The sequence below is a fragment of the Camelina sativa genome, chromosome 2 (assembly GCF_030686135.1).
Source record: "Camelina sativa cultivar CO46 ecotype springtype chromosome 2, ASM3068613v1".
NCBI lineage: Eukaryota > Viridiplantae > Streptophyta > Magnoliopsida > Brassicales > Brassicaceae > Camelina > Camelina sativa.
Window position 1 is genome coordinate 10777641 of NC_141881.1, and position 16709 is coordinate 10794349.

A 16709-nucleotide genomic window follows, 5' to 3' on the forward strand; every position below is an offset into this window, starting at 1 on the left:
TCAAAGGACAAGTGAAATCACCTCGTTAGATGCTTACATTTATCCTCGCACGTGACACCCTCCCAAAAACAGCAATCAATACTCTTGTTTCATGAACTTAACGATGTACTATTAGCAATTTGGTTAAGTAAAACTCAACTTCGTTTTCCACATTCCCTTTGGTCGCACAGAAGCTAACTAAAATGGGTGCTGCTCAAGCCTAAGCTCTTTAAAGCATCAGTAACCTGTTTTTTTTGTACACCAATTTTAAAAAGAGCAAAGAACTTCTTTTGTAAACGGCTCACCACTTCTTTTAAACCTTTTAAGCTCTTCTAGCGTCGTCTTCTCACACTTTATGTTCTCGTTTCCCTCGTTTTCCGCGAATTATGCTCTAGTTATCACCGTTGACCCCTTTCTAAACTCTGAAAGATTTAATCAGTCATTAGTAGTTGATCAAATGAAAGCTCAAAGCATCTCCAGCCCTTACTCGTATCTATACACTTCATATTTGCAACTTTGAAACTACGGCTGAGTCTAGCGGCTACACGGTAGCTTATCCGTCTCTTTGACTGCCTCTGTTTTGGTTATCATAGTTACAAAAAAAAAATGGGAAAGACCAACTGTCAATACTCAATTACTCAACTGGTAAAAACTTTAATGCAAAACTTAGAAATCATTAGTTCGAGTGGCAGAATCACTCTATCGTAAACAACCCCATGAGTCTTGCCATCGAGGATATACGTCACCCTTTCTCACACATGCCATAATCCAATTCTACCCATACATAATCCGTTTAAGAGCCATGAAAATTCCCTTTACAACTCGGATTAGTGCATGAATCATCTCATGAAACAGTAACCAAACTTAACCAGTCAATTACTACAAAATCATTTAAAAAATCCAAAACATAAGCAAACATTCGGTTTTAGTATTTATTTGCAACCCAACTTAAATCATAACCGGATTTTGGATCAAATCAAACTGAACCGAATCACGTAATCACGGTTTAGTGTTTCCAATTAACACGAACCGAACCACCTAATCACGGTTAATCAAATCCAGGATCCAACCAAAACAAAAAGACCTCTCTGTGACTCTCTCTTTCTTATTCTTCTCCTCCAATTTAAGCTTCCCTTCAATTCCTTCCTTGTTCTATTAATCCTCTCCGATTCTCTAAGACTTCGTTTGAAATTGGTGGATCTTTGCATTGATCGCTTCATCATCTATTGAAGATGACGATCCCTAATTCCGATTTCGTAAATGAGAACGGAGTCTGTAATTTGCCGTTCACTCCTGAGGAAGAGAAACGTATCGTTTCGGAGCTGACTACCGAATCGGATAACAATTTGAAGGAAGGGAACTTATATTTCGTCATCTCGAAAAGGTTCTTCTCCTTACTTAGCTGATGATGATCTAAGTGGTATAACGTAATGCTTCTTCGTTCAAATCTATATGTAGATTTTTGTTTTTCTGTATCTGTTTTCAGGATAGTCTTGTGAGTGCTGAGTCGTGGTGGTTAATGGTTGTGTTAGTGTAGGTGGCATACAAGCTGGCAGAAATATGTTGACCAATCGAGTGGAGAGTCCTTGGAAGCTTTGAGGCCTGGACCGATTGATAACAGTGATATTGTCGACAGTGAGGGCGACATTAATGATCCACAGCTTCGTAGATTGTTGGTGGAAGGAGAAGACTACGTTTTAGTGCCTCAAGAAGTTTGGCAGAGACTTGTTGATTGGTGAGCTTTTCCTTTTATATTTCCATCATTTGATTGAATTGTGTGTTTAGTTTCAGACTTTTTGTTTATGCTTTGTATAAGATCCAGATTTTGCTGCATGACTGATTCATATATTCTGTTATGTACCTGCTCTTCTGTTGTTGATTAAATATGCTTTCAAGGGCATAACTTGGTCTTACATCTCTTTCAGGTATAGCGGAGGTCCCCCGATAGCAAGGAAGATGATCTGTCAAGGATTTTACAGTAAGAGTTATAGTGTTGAGGTTTACCCGCTCTGCCTTATGTTGACAGACGGACGAGATGAAAGTAGAACAGCAATACGGTTGGGAAAACAGGTATTAGGTGCCCCATTTTACTCTACTTCGGCTCTCAGTTTTGCTTCGACCTACTTGTTGTGCTTATGCACATCATAATACTCTTTGTGTATTCACTATTAGGCCCCAATTTGGTCAGTTTCTTAAAAGAATTGTTTGTGTTTCCAGGCCTCTGTAAGGGAACTTTATGAGAAGGTTTGTGCTATGACAGGTGTTGCGCAAGAAAAGGTGTGTGTCTGGAAGTGTCTTGTTTCTTTATTTTTTCTGATGCCATACGCATTGTTTCATATGGAGATGTGTTCTTTAATTTACATTGATTATGTATCAATAGGCTCAAATCTGGGATTACTTCGATAAGAGGAAAAACGGACTCTTGAATCCTTCATCTAACAATAACCTGGAAGAATCAAGGCTTCAGATGGACCAAGATGTAAGTATCTAGAGAACTGTCTTGACTAATCACCTTTGTCAACTTGCACGACAAATTTTCTTAACTTGATTTTCGGTCATTGTCTTAAATCTTTGTTGAGAGGAACTTGTTTGATAATGCATGCCTTTTGAGTCCTTTTATCATTGGAAAACGAATCCTATTTATCTCACTTACTTTCAATGTACGTTTTTTGTTCGACAATGACTGGTGCATCCCATGCAGATTCTTCTTGAAGTTGATGGGTCGTCTTCATCTCAATATGCTATGAGCTCGTCAGGAAATGAGTTAGCGTTGGTACCTCTGGAACCATCAAGGTCGCATGTTACAATTGCTGGGGGGCCTACCTTATCAAATGGTCATTCCACCACGTCCAAGTTTAGTCTCTTTCCCAGAATATCTTCTGAAGACGACGGCGGTGATTCTTTGAGTATTCTTAGAAAAGAAGAGAAGGGAGGATTAGCAGGATTGAGTAATCTGGGAAATACCTGCTTTATGAATAGCGCTCTTCAGTGTTTGGCTCACACACCTCCAATTGTTGAATACTTCTTGCAAGATTACAGTGACGACATAAATAGAGATAATCCTTTGGGAATGTGTGTAAGTGCTTGAAACTTAAATGTCTTCTCAATTTCCTAATGTGAAGGTACTCATATGCTTTCTTAATACAATTCTAACACTGAATTATCCAGGGTGAGCTTGCTATCGCATTTGGTGATTTGTTGAAGAAATTGTGGTCATCAGGAAGGAATGCAGTTGCACCACGCACTTTTAAGACAAAATTGGCTAGATTTGCTCCGCAGTTTAGTGGTTACAATCAGCATGATTCTCAAGTTAGTAATTTTTCTTTACTATGTGTGATGGTGCATAATTAAGCAAATTCTTTGTTCCTGGCATTGCTTCCCTCTTTGCCAGAATATGTCATTTGTTTTGCTTTGTGTATAATGTATTAAATTGTTGTCTCAGGAATTGCTTGCTTTCTTATTGGATGGGTTGCATGAAGATTTGAACAAGGTAAAACGAAAACCTTACATTGAACTTAAAGATTCTGACAGTCGTCCGGATGATGAAGTTGCTGAAGAGCTTTGGAATTATCATAAGGCCCGCAATGATTCTGTAATAGTTAACGTTTGTCAAGTAAGTATCTCTTACCGTTTCCTAATCATTTCTTTCATTAAATGTTCATCTGGTTCTTGTTTTCATACATGTACTACAAGTTTCTGTATTTTATTTTCCTGACCATTTGTTATGATGTATTTAATACATTTTAGGGCCAATACAAGTCAACTCTGGTTTGTCCAGTTTGCGGAAAAATCTCAATCACTTTTGATCCCTTCATGTACTTGTCTGTACCTTTGCCATCAACACTTACGCGACCAATGACAGTTACGGTGTTTTATTGCGATGGAAGTCGTCTTCCGATGCCATACACAGTAACAGTGCCTAAACATGGATCTTGTAGAGATCTCATTACTGCATTAGGTACTGCTTGCTGCTTAGCCGATGATGAGGTCCTTTTACTTGCAGAGGTATGATTTTGGGCGTGTTCCTTTCTTATATTAATATTTTTCTTTCATCCTTTTTTGGGGATGAAATCCCTGACGATTGTGTGGAATTGTCCTCTCAGGTATATGATCACAAGATCTTTAGATATTTTGAAAATCACCTGGAGTCACTAAGTGCGATAAAAGATGATGAGCATATTGTGGCGTATCGGTTGAATCAGATGCCGAAACGTTCAGGGAAAGCAAAACTTGAAATTCTTCATGGAGGGAAGGAAAGGTAAGCATGCTTGGTTTGATTTTTTACACAAGAACTCTTCTTTTTTCCTCTTGGGTTAAGCTTTATGGATCATAATTATTGGGTTCCACAGGGCTGTTCAGGAGAGTGTTAGAGGCAGAGACGTGAAAGTTTTTGGAACTCCTTTTGTGACTTATGTCAACACAGAACCACTAAGTGGAACTGACATTGATGCAATTATCTCTGGATTTCTGTCACCTCTGCACAGGGTTCATTCCCCATCTAATATTCTTAGCGGAAATGACAACAGCCACTTTGCTGATGGTCCTGATGACGAAACATCGGGAAGTTTATCATCCCCAGATGCCGAAATCGACGATGCAGCTGATCGAGAGTTATCCTTCAGGATGTTCTTGACAGATGAACGTGGTCTGAACTTTAAACCACTTCAGTCTAAATCTTCTGTGAGCCCTGGTATCATTACAAGAGTTTTAGTCGAGTGGAATGAGGGTGAACATGAAAAATATGATTCCAGCTACTTGTGTGACCTTCCAGAGGTTCATAAAACAAGTTTCTCAGCAAAGAAGACAAGGCAAGAAGCTATATCCCTGTTTTCGTGTTTGGAGGCCTTTTTAGCAGAAGAACCTCTCGGACCGGATGACATGTGGTATAGCTCGTATCTTGAACTTGTAATTGCATAAGCTGATCTATTCATATGAAGAATTAGCTTTAATCACCTTTCTCACCATTCTGATTATCCTGAACCAGGTTTTGTCCGAGCTGCAAAGAACACAGACAAGCGAACAAAAAGCTAGACCTGTGGAAATTGCCAGATATTCTTGTGTTCCATTTAAAACGGTTCACGTATAGCAGATATCTCAAGAACAAGATTGATACGTTTGTGAATTTTCCAATTCAGGATCTAGACTTGAGAAAGTACGTGAAAAACAATAATGGCCAGTCATATGTATATGAATTATATGCCGTTAGTAATCATTACGGTGGACTTGGTGGTGGTCACTACACAGCCTACGCTAAGGTTGGTGACTTGATCAGCCTCACTATTTATTTCGTTTGTTTTTTACTTGTACATTTGTATAAATGCATCATAATCTGTATCGTCATATCTGATCATATATTTTCACTGTTCCTGCAGTTGATTGACGACAACAAATGGTATCATTTCGATGACAGTCATGTGTCATCTGTAAATGAATCTGAAATAAAAAACTCAGCTGCATATGTTCTTTTCTACCGAATAGTAAGAAGTGAAACTGAGACAAAAACAGCTGAGATGTCAAGTGATATGGATTAGTCATGCCTATATTCTCATAATGGACAAGGCACAACTTTGATGTAATTTTCTCCAAGATGCATTGGTCTCCCGCACTTTCATTTCAGGTGATGACACCTCTATTCTTTCTTGATTTGAAGTTGGCGGTTCGGTTGGAAGGTTCTGTTACAGGATTTATGATGTTATTATGGCAAATCTATGTGGAAATGTTGGATTTAGGTTTGGAAGATTGTTTGATTAGTGAGTTTTGTTAGGGGATGGGGTAAGTTTTGGGGTAGTAAATCAATCGATAAACAGCTTTAGAAGTGTAGAGGATTGTGATGTAGCCTTTCTTGTGTAGTTGCGTTGTTCAACACCAAATATAATTTTTTGTTCTTCGGAAGCACGCATTGTTGTTGAATTGATGACATCAAAAAGAAGATTTTTTCTTTCACTATGTGCTCTTTTAGCTTAAAAAGTCTTTTATCTGTTTGAGTGTTCTTGTCCGATACTATTATCTATAGTCTTATACTCTTATTGTAAACAATCTGTTTCGAATTAAATTAATAAATTATACTATACATTTACTTTTTATTGTCAATACACTCGTGACCGTGCAATATCTTATCTAGTTAGCGTTCGAACAAAAACACAACCCACGTGATAATGATCATTCAATGCTTTGGCTAAAAAAATATCTTTCATATCAACTTGATGCTGATCGTTCAATGCTTTATCAAAGACAAAATACAGTGTATATCTTTCGTACTGGTTACTCAGATAATTTCTCTTAGAAAACTCTATGGATTCGGAGTTATTTCAAAGTTTGGATGAGGATGTGCAGCTTCTCATATCACACGTTACTCAACAATTATTTCAAGGTCCTGATGGGGATTTGGAGCTCATATCACTCATTGCTCAAATAAATGATCTGGTAAGCTCATCGGTTTTAAATTCGCAGCGGGAATCAGAGCTTATGTCACTCATCACTCAAACGATCTCTGTTTTCAACTCTTTGGATTTGGATCCCAAGCCAAAGCCGCTGATGCAATAACTCATATCGCTACTCTATGATTATTCTATGAATTCGAATTCATGTTGGAGGCTTCAGTTTCAACTCAAGTCACTCTTTCGAAAAATCTTTACTTTGGAGCCGGAACCAGAGGTCTCATCTAGCGGCAACTCTAAGGATTCGGAGTCGGAGCTCATATCACTCATTACTCAACTATTGTTTCTCGATTTGGAAAGGGACCTGAAGGCCATATTATCAATTGTTACTCAAATATTCTCTTTGGTCAGTTCAATACATTTGAATTCGCAGCCGAAGCCGGACTCAGAGCTCATGTCACTTATTACTCAATCAATCTCTGTCTTCAACTCTATTATAGATTTGAATTCCCAGCCGGAGGCGTTGTCGGAACTCATATTACGATTCTATGCTAACTATATGGAACGACATTCATCTAACGACGTAATGCTCGTCTTAAAGTTCAAGCCACTCGTTCATCAAATCTTGACTCTCGAGCCGAAGCCGGATCTCATATCACTCATTCATAAAATATTCAAAGTCGTCATCTCTATGAATTCAAAGTCGGTGAAGTTTATTTCCTTGTACCCTCAACAACGAGTAAGATTGAGCAAAGGAACATTTTACGTGAAAGAAGAAGACAAGTGGAGCGGCAATGGGGATCAGTGGGGGTGTTTCCCTGGTAAATGGCTGAAGTTCGAGTACCCAGAAGATGACACTACCTATTTTAGATGCGTAGGTTGCAACGGCGATAACCATGAAGAATATAACAGCACTAAACTTGAGGTACAACACTATCTTCATCGGAACCATTCTCTCCAGCTTGTCTTGTTGGATGAGTACAGCAAAACCAGGGAATGCTATTGTTGTGATGAAGATATCAAAGGGTTGTTTTCTTGGTGCATGGCTTGCGATTTTGCTATGAATAATGATTGTTTGAAGAAAGAGGTAGCCTTTTCTATAGACCAACCAAAGTGGCATGAGCATACTCTTTCTCTGTTTCCAAGACAGGCTTTCTTAACTTGTAACCTCTGCGGCATGGCTGATGCAAGATCCCCTATCTATATGTGTCCTCCTTGTGACTTCGTCCTCCATCAAAAGTGTATAAACTTACCACGAGTGATAAGGATATCACGTCATTACCATCGTATCTCTTTTACCTATTCTTTTGACCAAGGAGATTTGTTTTGTGGTGTTTGTCGCAGAACTATCGACAATAATTATGGGGGTTATTCTTGTATCAAGAAAGGTTGTTTGTATGCGGTTCATTCAAGATGTGCATCACAGAAAAATGTGTGGGATGGTAAAGAACTTGAGGGAGAGACAGAAGAAGACGTTGAAGAAATTGAGCCGTTTGTTAGGATTAGCGATGAAATTATACAGCATTTCAGCCATCAACATCATCATCTAAGAATCGATGAGAACACATGCAGAGATTACGATGAGAACAGGGAGTGCCAAGCATGCATCACACCAATTTATTTTGGTAACTTCTACTCATGCATGCAATGTGATTTCATTCTCCACGAAGAATGTGCAAATCTTTCTCGTAAAATGAATCATCCGATACATCCACATCCGCTCACTCTAGGATATGATATTGTTGATCAGGACTTCGACTCTATGTGCAGCGTGTCCTCATTTGCGCATGGCTGGATTCTTCTATGGGTATAGTAACAAAGGAAGCACTTTTAACCTACACGTCAAGTGTGCCACAGTTTCCGAGCCATTAGTTCATGAAAGTCATATGCATCCTTTATTCCTAACATCCAAACCAGAAGAGGAGCAAAGAATTTGTTCGGTTTGCAAAGAGAAGCAAATAAATTTTTATTCGACAAATGAAACATTCAATTGCATTGAGTGTGACTTTGCTTTGTGTTTTGGATGTGCTACATTACCTCAAAAGGTGAGGTATAAGCATGATAAGCATGTGCTCACTCTTTCTTATGGGCAGGAACTAAGTACAATGAAGAACTGGTGTGAAGTTTGCGAGGGAAAAATATATCCGGGACAACGGTTTTACGTGTGTGATGAGTACTGTTGTGTTACCCTACACGTCGAATGTCTGCTTGGGCGGGACTTATACATGAAGCCTGGTTCATCTTGGAGGGTTTTAGAGGAACATGTCAGCATTGTACCCAACAACCATCATATGACTCGTCCTATTTGCTTCTTTTGTAAAAAGCGCTGTCCACACAAGATAGCTTTGCAGATGTCTGGATCAGGATCAATATTTTGTTCTATAGTTTGTAGGGAAGGTTCACGAAAGAGAGAATGAGAATGCGGATAGACGGTTGTAAGATATTTTATTAAATTCGCTGTATGTGTAGTGATTAGTCATATGTGTCCAATATTGTTGGAAAATATTAATTTCTACATAAATCTTAGAAAGAAGTATGTTTCTTAGCGTCACTATTATTGATTCTTGAACAAGTTTCAGTTTTCTTAATTGATCTTAAAGTCTCGAGCTAGCACATTGATCAGGAAGCAAGATACTTGGTTGAGCAAAACCCTCATCATGTTTCTATGTTCCTCAAACCCTCTCCTTAAAGTCTTTTGACATGGATGTTTATACAATTTGTAGATATTTGAATTCTAACTGTGCACCTTTTTTATAAATTTTATAATTTCATTGTTTATTTGTCCTGATTATCCTTTCTTGCATTCATTTTTGAGATCATATTCCTGTATTTCTGTCTGTTTATAGACTAACGTTCCGGTATGAAACAAGTCCTATAACGTTCCGGTATGAAACATGTTGACATAAATACTATAATTTATTCCAGTTTTTTTAATTCCTTGTTTAGTTGGAATTTTTTTTTTTTTTTTTTTTCAACAAAAGATTAGCTCAAACGAGCCAATTGGTAGGAAAGTTGTTTACAAACAGAACATGATGTAGAGAAACACGCGCTTTGCGTGCCAGAGAGTCCGCACTTACATTTGCACTTTTTGGGGTAAAAGATAAGGAGAAAGTTGAAAATTCTTCCCTGTCAATCTTGATGTCGTCAAGGTACGCCGAGAAAGCTGGCCAGTCTGCAGGAGAAGACACCATCTGCACCAAGTCTGAACAGTCTGTATAGAATGCCACGTCTTTGAAATCATGCCCGATCATGCACCGCATCGCCCAAATGAAAGCTTCTACTACTACATGTAAGGGGGAGAGACTTCGCCAGAAATTCATGGCTCCTCGAAATGACCGCGTATCCTGAAATGACGAACAACACCATCCCGCACCCGCAAACAGATCACCTGCTTTCCATGATCCATCCACGAAACACCGATAGCCCAAAAAAGTCATGGAGAGGTTAGCAGCTATGGTCCTCTGTCGGGGAATTTGGGGGGGGGGGAGCGATATTGATCGAAACCGTATCCTCACCCTCCACCTGTGCCCGCTGCCAAGACAAAGCCTCACCCTCTGCTACCAAGACAATATCCTCTGGACGATCAACAATATTTTCATAAACCCGTGCATTCCTTGCTTTCCAAATGTACCACATAAGCCAGGGGAACGCTGAAACCTGAGACACATGGTTATTGTTGCCTAGAAAGTGATCCATATTCGCATATACGGACTCTGTGGGGAACGAAATATCCCCCACTGGTACATTTGCTAAAGCCCAAACCTGTCTAGCCGGAGGACAAACAAAAATAGCATGATTTACCGTTTCCTCCTCAGCACCACACCGGGCACAGCCCAAATCACAAGCAATACCCCTCCTTTTCAAATTTGCCGCCACCAAAATGCACCCCGATAAGACCTGCCACATAAAATGTTGTATTTTTGATGGACAACGGGCCTGCCAAACACTGGCCAAGAGGGAAGTAAACTCCAGTCCACAACCAGTTGGTTGGAAAGTTCTCCGTACGTCCTGTCGAGCCAAACGATAACCAGACTTTACTGTGTATTTTCCATTTGTCGTATAATGCCAACCAAGCTGGTCTTCCCTTTGAGTGCTGCTTAAGGGTAATGCCCTTATCAAAGCGACATCCACTGGATCAAAATGCTCATTGAGCATATCCATACGCCAAGTATTTGTTCGACGATCAATTAAGTGAGTCAATCGGAGATTGGGATCCTGTGAAGGACCCTTGCATATCGCTGGTCTCGGGAATTGAGCCGGTATCCAGGGGTCAGTCCATACTAAGATGGAATCCCTCGTCCCAACCCTTTTAATGAGTCCTTTGTTTACCAGAGAGCGAGCGGAACAAATACTTCGCCACCCATAAGATGGAGAGTATGACCGAATTGGATCCAGTGGATGTGTATTCCTAAAGTACCTACTTTTGAAAACCCTGGCAAACAGCGAGTTCGGAACCTCAATTAGTCGCCATAATTGTTTAGCCAACAAAGCCGAGTTAAAATCATCTATATTTCTGAAACCTAGCCCCCCCACTGCTTACTAACACACAACCTATCCCAGGCCAACCAATGCATCCCTCTCGTCTGTCCATTGGAACTCCACCAAAAATTTGCCACTGCACTATTGATTTTGGATGTAATCATCTTCGGTAACCGGAAACATGACATCACAAACGTCGGGACTGCAGTCGCCACAGACTGTATCATCACTTCTCTTCCCCCTTTTGAAAGCAGTTTTGCTGTCCAACCATTCGTTCGACACTGCATTCTATCCCGGACAAAGGCAAAAACCTTCATTTTAGCCCCACCCAAACTCTCCGGTAAACCGAGATAGGATCCCATACCCCCCAAATTTGTAATCCCCAAAATCCCTTGCATCTCCGCCTTTCTATCCTCATCGACCTTATGCCCAAACTGTATCGAAGATTTGGCAAAATTTATTTGATGGCCCGAAACCGACTCATATTGTTTCAAAATATCCAAGACTGCCTTACATTGGTCCTTGTCAACCTTACAGAAGAAAAGACTATCATCAGCAAACAACAAATGCGTTATTGGCGGACATTTATTGGCCACTTTTATCCCTCTGATTAGTTTTTCCCTCTCTGCTTTCCGTATAATGGCAATCAAAGCCTCCGTACACAAGATAAACAAGTATGGGGACAAAGGATCCCCTTGGCGTAATCCTCTCTCCGGGAGTATCAACCCATTTGGTTGTCCATTCAAAAGAACTTTATACTCAACCGAAGTGACACATAACATAATCCAAGCAATCTATTTTTCCACGAACCCCATTTTTCGCAGGATTGCCTCAACAAAGCCCCACTCAACCCTATCGTATGCCTTACTCATATCAGTCTTTATTGCCATAAATTTCCCTTGACATGACGGGTTAGTACGTAGCCCGTGGAACATCTCTTGAGCAATCAGGATGTTGTCCGAGATTAACCATCCTGGGACAAAAGCCGATTGAGTCTCAGAGATAAGAACCGGTAAGACCCGCTTAAGCCGCTGACATAACACCTTAGATATAATCTTATAACCCACATTGCATAAGCTAATAGGAAGTAAATCCACCATCCGGGTTGGCTTAGCCACTTTAGGAATAAGGCAAATATGTGTCCTGTTTAAACTTTTGTCAAAAACCCCCTCCTCGAAAAACCTATTTACCAATGACACCAGGTCCACCTTAACAACGTTCCACGCTTTCTGGAAGAACAAAGTTGTCATCCCATCAGGACCAGGGCCTTTATCCGGATACATCATGAATAAAGCCTCTTTGACCTCAGCCTCTGTGACTTGTCCTGTGAGCCGCTCATTATCATCATCCGTAATTATACAATTGACCGTGATATGCTCAAATTTAACCCTGAGCTACTCTCTCAAATTAAGAGATCAATTGTAGTACTTAGGGATCGAATCCACAAGAACTCTAGATTCACACAATAGACTTAATAATCTTTTAATTATGCTAAACAGAAATATTGTAATTAAATTGCAAGATTAAACAGAAAATAAAATGATGAGGTCATCGACCTAAGCTTATCCGAGACCGAAGAGGAGATCAACATACCTACAATGAGGAATACACCACAAACAAGGTCAGGGACGAGGAGCGTAAGAGAGGTTTAATAAGTCCATAGAGAGCTTAATCACTCTCATAGAGCATGAAGATCTCAAAGGAAAGCTACTCACCAAGGAGATCACTTGGGAAACCCCATTCGGACCAGAAAGCGAGTCAAGTGTTTCAAAGACTCAAGAAGTGGAGATTGATCATGAAGAAACCGGAATCATCAAAGAGAATCAAGGAGACGCTTACTTGCAACTCAAGACTCAAACTTAGTCCTTTTTGCCAGTTTTGCAAGGAACGAAGGAATCAGCTTTGTTCACCATTACCAAAACGTTTCCGTACGAGCCGGGACTTACAAACACCTAGGAGCAACTCAAATGTGCTTCACGTGCCAATGGAATCAAGGTAAGCATTTGAGTTTAATTTTATTAATAAGTCTCCCTTTTATGTTTTATTTGCAGGAATTTCCACTAGTTTAAGTTCTTTATTTTTAGTCCTTAATAAGACTTGTAATTTGTGAGTTTAGCACTTTCCTTTTCTGTAATAAAGACCCTCGAAGGTCACAGCTGAAGAGCATATTAATAAGGCTCCCCTGCAGCTTTTGTAACACACGTTTTTGCTTATGAAATAAAAACCTAGTTTTCTTACAAAGAGAACTCGCAGCCGCCCTAGAACCTTGTGTGAGATTCCTTGTGTTCTCGAGCATCCAGACTTATCACAGCTCAATCCATCAGCTGTGTGGCGTCTAACGATCCCTTGTTATCTTTGTTCATCGACCATCGCGCCGGAATCCCCAAAGAGTGCCGTACGGCCAGTTGGTGATTCTCCATCAATCCACCTTTGTAGGATCCACTAATCTTGATCCTATATCATCTAGTATCAGAGCTAAAAGCTCCAAAACAGGTGTATCTACCCTTGTTATTTCTATTCATATTGCATTCTTGTTCTTCATTGTCTTTGCTTTACTCTGTTCTTGCTTGTTTCCGTTTCAATTTTTAAAAAATAAAAAAAAAAATTTACTTTTGTTGATCATCATTGAGTTACATTGCTGATTTGTTTTTTGTTTTATTTACAAAAAAAAAATATATTATTCATTGTTGTCGTGGTTGTGCTTCGTTCGCTTCGTAATTGACGTGTCGTCTCTGTTTGCACTCGTTTGTGTCAGTTCATTTTTAAGTTAATTCCTTTCACTTGCTTCTGTTTCGTTTCAGCACTACTGAGTCGAACTTGCTTCTGTTTCGTTTCAGCAAATAGTTTCGTTTTCTTTGTTACGTGTACTTGTTTGTGTTTTTGGTTGCAGGTTCGGATCGAGCATTTGGTCAGGGTCTACTTCTCTGCCTTGACTATCTCAACACGTTCCTCCTAACAAATAAAGCATTCAGTACTTGTTTCAGTTCTATTTTTTAAAAAAGGGGTTATTAGTTAAATATATAATTTAGTTTTTGCTAGCCAATTTCCCGTTGTACTTGATCTGTTTTTTGTTTGTGTGAGAGACAGGAGAGAATACGACCATGGGAGAGCAAGAAGAGTTCAACATGGCTAAGCTACTAGTTAACATTCAAGCTCAGCTCCAAACTTTAGGAGAACGAATGGCAAGGATCGAACAACCTCAGCCCGCACCTGTAGCACCTGTCCGCGGAGTCATCATACGACGGGAAAATCATGAGGACGTCGACACGTACGACTCAGAGGATGATCCACCAGATACCCAGCGCCAGAAACAGAGGAGACAACACCATCGTGATAGAGGTCGTGATGAAGGTAACACGAGAGAGGGAGGCAGAGACGTAAAGCTCATTGCCCCAACCTTTGCCGGAAAGATGAACCCAGATGCATATCTTGATTGGGAGAGGCGTATGGAGTATATTTTTGAGTACTATAAGTATTCGGACCAGAGGAAGGTGTATCTAGCTGCTGCCCAGCTCACCGACAATGCACTAGCTTGGTGGGATAGGGATGTTTCCGAAAGAAAACGGCATAGACATATACCACTCAACACATGGGAAGACATGAGGTTCCAGCTGCGGAAAAGATATGTACCAGTGTACTATCACCGAGACCTGCAGAAGAAGTTTCGTAGGCTAACCCAAGGAGGCAGATCCGTGGAAGAATACTTTGAGGAATTTGAATCTCTTAAAGAACCGATTGGAGGTTGAAGAATCCGAAGAGAACTTAATGGCACAGTTCATCGATGGACTTAGTGATTGGATTGCTAGGAAGGTTGAGAGACAAACCTACCATGACCTCGCTGAGTTACTACATTTAGCGGTTCAGGCCGAGCAGCACATCAAGGGAAAGACTACGTCCACAATTCGCAACAAGGCTTCATGGAAACCGCAACTGCAGAAATCTTTAGACAAAGGGAAGTCTATCCAAAGATTCAAAAAGACTCCACCCAAAACATCTAAAGGCACCAAACCTGATCAAGGTAAGTCTTCTAGTCAACGAGCTCGTGACATTACTTGTTTTAAATGTCAGGGAAAAGGACATTACACAAGAGAATGCCCAAACCAGCGAGTAATGATCATTAAATCCAATGGAGAATACGAGTCTCAAGACGAAGCTGAGGAAGAGCGAGTAGAATCCGAGGAGGACATAGTGGACTATCCAGACACCAGAGAGTTGTTAGTGATAAGAAGAGCACTCAGCGTCCTCTTTGAGCCGGAGACAATGCAGAGGGAAAACATTTTTCATTCTCGATGCACAATTGATTCCAAGGTATGTAGTTTAATAATAGATGGTGGTTCTTGCACTAATGTGGCCAGCAAGTATTTGGTTGAGAAATTAGGTCTACCAAGGACAAAGCACCCTCGACCTTACCGTCTCAAGTGGTTAAATGACGCAACGGAGCTCAAAATTGCTGAGCAAGTCACCATACCTTTTAGCATTGGAAAGTATGCGGATCAAGTAGTTTGTGATGTGGTGCCTATGAAAGCCGGACATCTTCTCCTTGGGCGGCCATGGCAATTTGACAAAGAGACGTTACACAACGGTCATACAAACTACTACAGCTTCGTACACAACAACAAGAAGCACAACTTAGCACCCCTCACTCCACAAGAAGTACATGAGATGCACAAAACGATGTCCAAAGGGACCAAGGTAAGTAAGACTAATCTTTACATAACTCCAACTACTGTTGCTAAATTTTTAGAGTCAAAAGAAGCGGTGCTACTAATGATCTTCAAGGAAGGTTTAGTTTCAGGTGCAGAACACCCTCATTTTCCGACCGAAATTAAGGATCTAATGGAGAAGTTCACCGACGTGTTCCCCAAAGAGATACAAGCCGGTCTACCACCTGTACGGGGAATAGAACATCAGATTGATTTGGTTCCTGGAGCACCTTTACCAAACCGAGCTGCATATAGAGTCAATCCCGAGGAAGCTAAGGAGTTAGAAAAGCAAGTGCAAGACTTAATGTCCAAAGGTTACATCCAAGAGAGTTTGAGTCCCTGTGCTGTACCAGTGCTTCTAGTTCCTAAGAAAGATGGAACATGGAGGATGTGCATAGACTGTCGAGCAATCAACAATATTACCATCAAATACAGACATCCTATCCCCAGACTTGATGACATGCTAGATGAGCTTAGCGGAGCAACAATTTTCTCAAAAATAGATCTAAGGAGTGGATATCATCAAGTAAGAATGAAGGAAGGGGATGAATGGAAGACCACATTTAAGACTAAGCAAGGCCTATACGAATGGCTAGTCATGCCATTTGGACTCACAAATGCACCCAGCACCTTCATGAGGCTTATGAATCAAGTTCTACGGCCTTACATCTGTAAGTTCGTAGTAGTATATTTTGACGATATACTAATTTATAGCACTTGTCTAGATGATCATCTTAAGCACCTGAAACAGGTTTTGGAGACCCTAAGGCGAGAGCACTTATATGCTAATCTTAAGAAATGTTCCTTTTGCACTGATCAAGTTGTGTTTTTAGGATTTGTTGTAAGTTCTCAGGGGTTAAAAGTTGATGAAGAAAAGATCAAAGCAATTCAAGACTGGCCGATGCCAGCGACAATTGGACATGTTCGGAGTTTTCATGGCCTTGCTAGCTTCTATCGAAAATTTGTGAAAGATTTCAACACCATAGCCGCACCATTGACTTCGGTGATTAAGAAAGACGTGGCATTTAGATGGGAACAAGCACAAGAAGATGCATTCAATAAGCTCAAAGACAGCTTGATCCATGCACCCGTTTTGGTACTCCCAAACTTTGAGAAAACATTTGAAATTGAATGTGACACCTCTGGTACAGGTATAGGTGCAGTTTTAACT

General features: G+C 40.3%; 2 protein-coding genes across 6 annotated transcripts; both read left to right on the forward strand.

Moving 5' to 3' along the window:
* The first annotated feature begins 1039 nt into the window (after positions 1-1039).
* On the forward strand, positions 1040-6055 carry LOC104720720 (ubiquitin carboxyl-terminal hydrolase 10). 5 transcript variants are annotated; one of them, XM_087481576.1, is made up of 13 exons: positions 1040-1399; positions 1517-1714; positions 1905-2049; positions 2197-2256; positions 2360-2458; positions 2681-3055; positions 3148-3288; positions 3422-3592; positions 3727-3984; positions 4083-4237; positions 4329-4862; positions 4964-5234; positions 5352-6055. In XM_087481576.1, exons 3-13 carry the CDS (start codon positions 1936-1938, stop codon positions 5508-5510), a joined length of 2337 nt encoding a protein of 778 aa, XP_087337702.1. In that variant the 5' UTR covers positions 1040-1399; positions 1517-1714; positions 1905-1935; the 3' UTR covers positions 5511-6055. The 5 variants fall into 5 exon arrangements, with proteins under 5 accessions (XP_087337702.1, XP_010436896.2, XP_087337694.1 ...); XM_010438594.3 differs by having other exon boundaries at positions 1040-1363; XM_087481568.1 differs by having other exon boundaries at positions 1061-1363; positions 1512-1714.
* An 89-nt stretch (positions 6056-6144) lies between these two features.
* Positions 6145-8907, forward strand: LOC104720721 (uncharacterized). The gene is made up of 2 exons (XM_087481588.1): positions 6145-7981; positions 8107-8907. Exons 1-2 carry the CDS (start codon positions 6550-6552, stop codon positions 8226-8228), a joined length of 1554 nt encoding a protein of 517 aa, XP_087337714.1. The 5' UTR covers positions 6145-6549; the 3' UTR covers positions 8229-8907.
* The last annotated feature ends 7802 nt before the right edge of the window (positions 8908-16709 follow it).

Bases quoted from the DNA above. Each gene is read 5' to 3' on its own strand.
- LOC104720720 (XM_010438594.3), top strand. From the start codon at position 1,212: ATGACGATCCCTAATTCCGATTTCGTAAATGAGAACGGAGTCTGTAAT. The intron at 4,863-4,963 runs GTATAGCTCGTA...ATCCTGAACCAG, and splicing joins CTCGGACCGGATGACATGTG to GTTTTGTCCGAGCTGCAAAG. The intron at 5,235-5,351 runs GTTGGTGACTTG...CTGTTCCTGCAG, and splicing joins ACTACACAGCCTACGCTAAG to TTGATTGACGACAACAAATG.
- LOC104720721 (XM_087481588.1), top strand. From the start codon at position 6,550: ATGAATTCGAATTCATGTTGGAGGCTTCAGTTTCAACTCAAGTCACTC. The intron at 7,982-8,106 runs GTAACTTCTACT...ATTGTTGATCAG, and splicing joins CATCACACCAATTTATTTTG to GACTTCGACTCTATGTGCAG.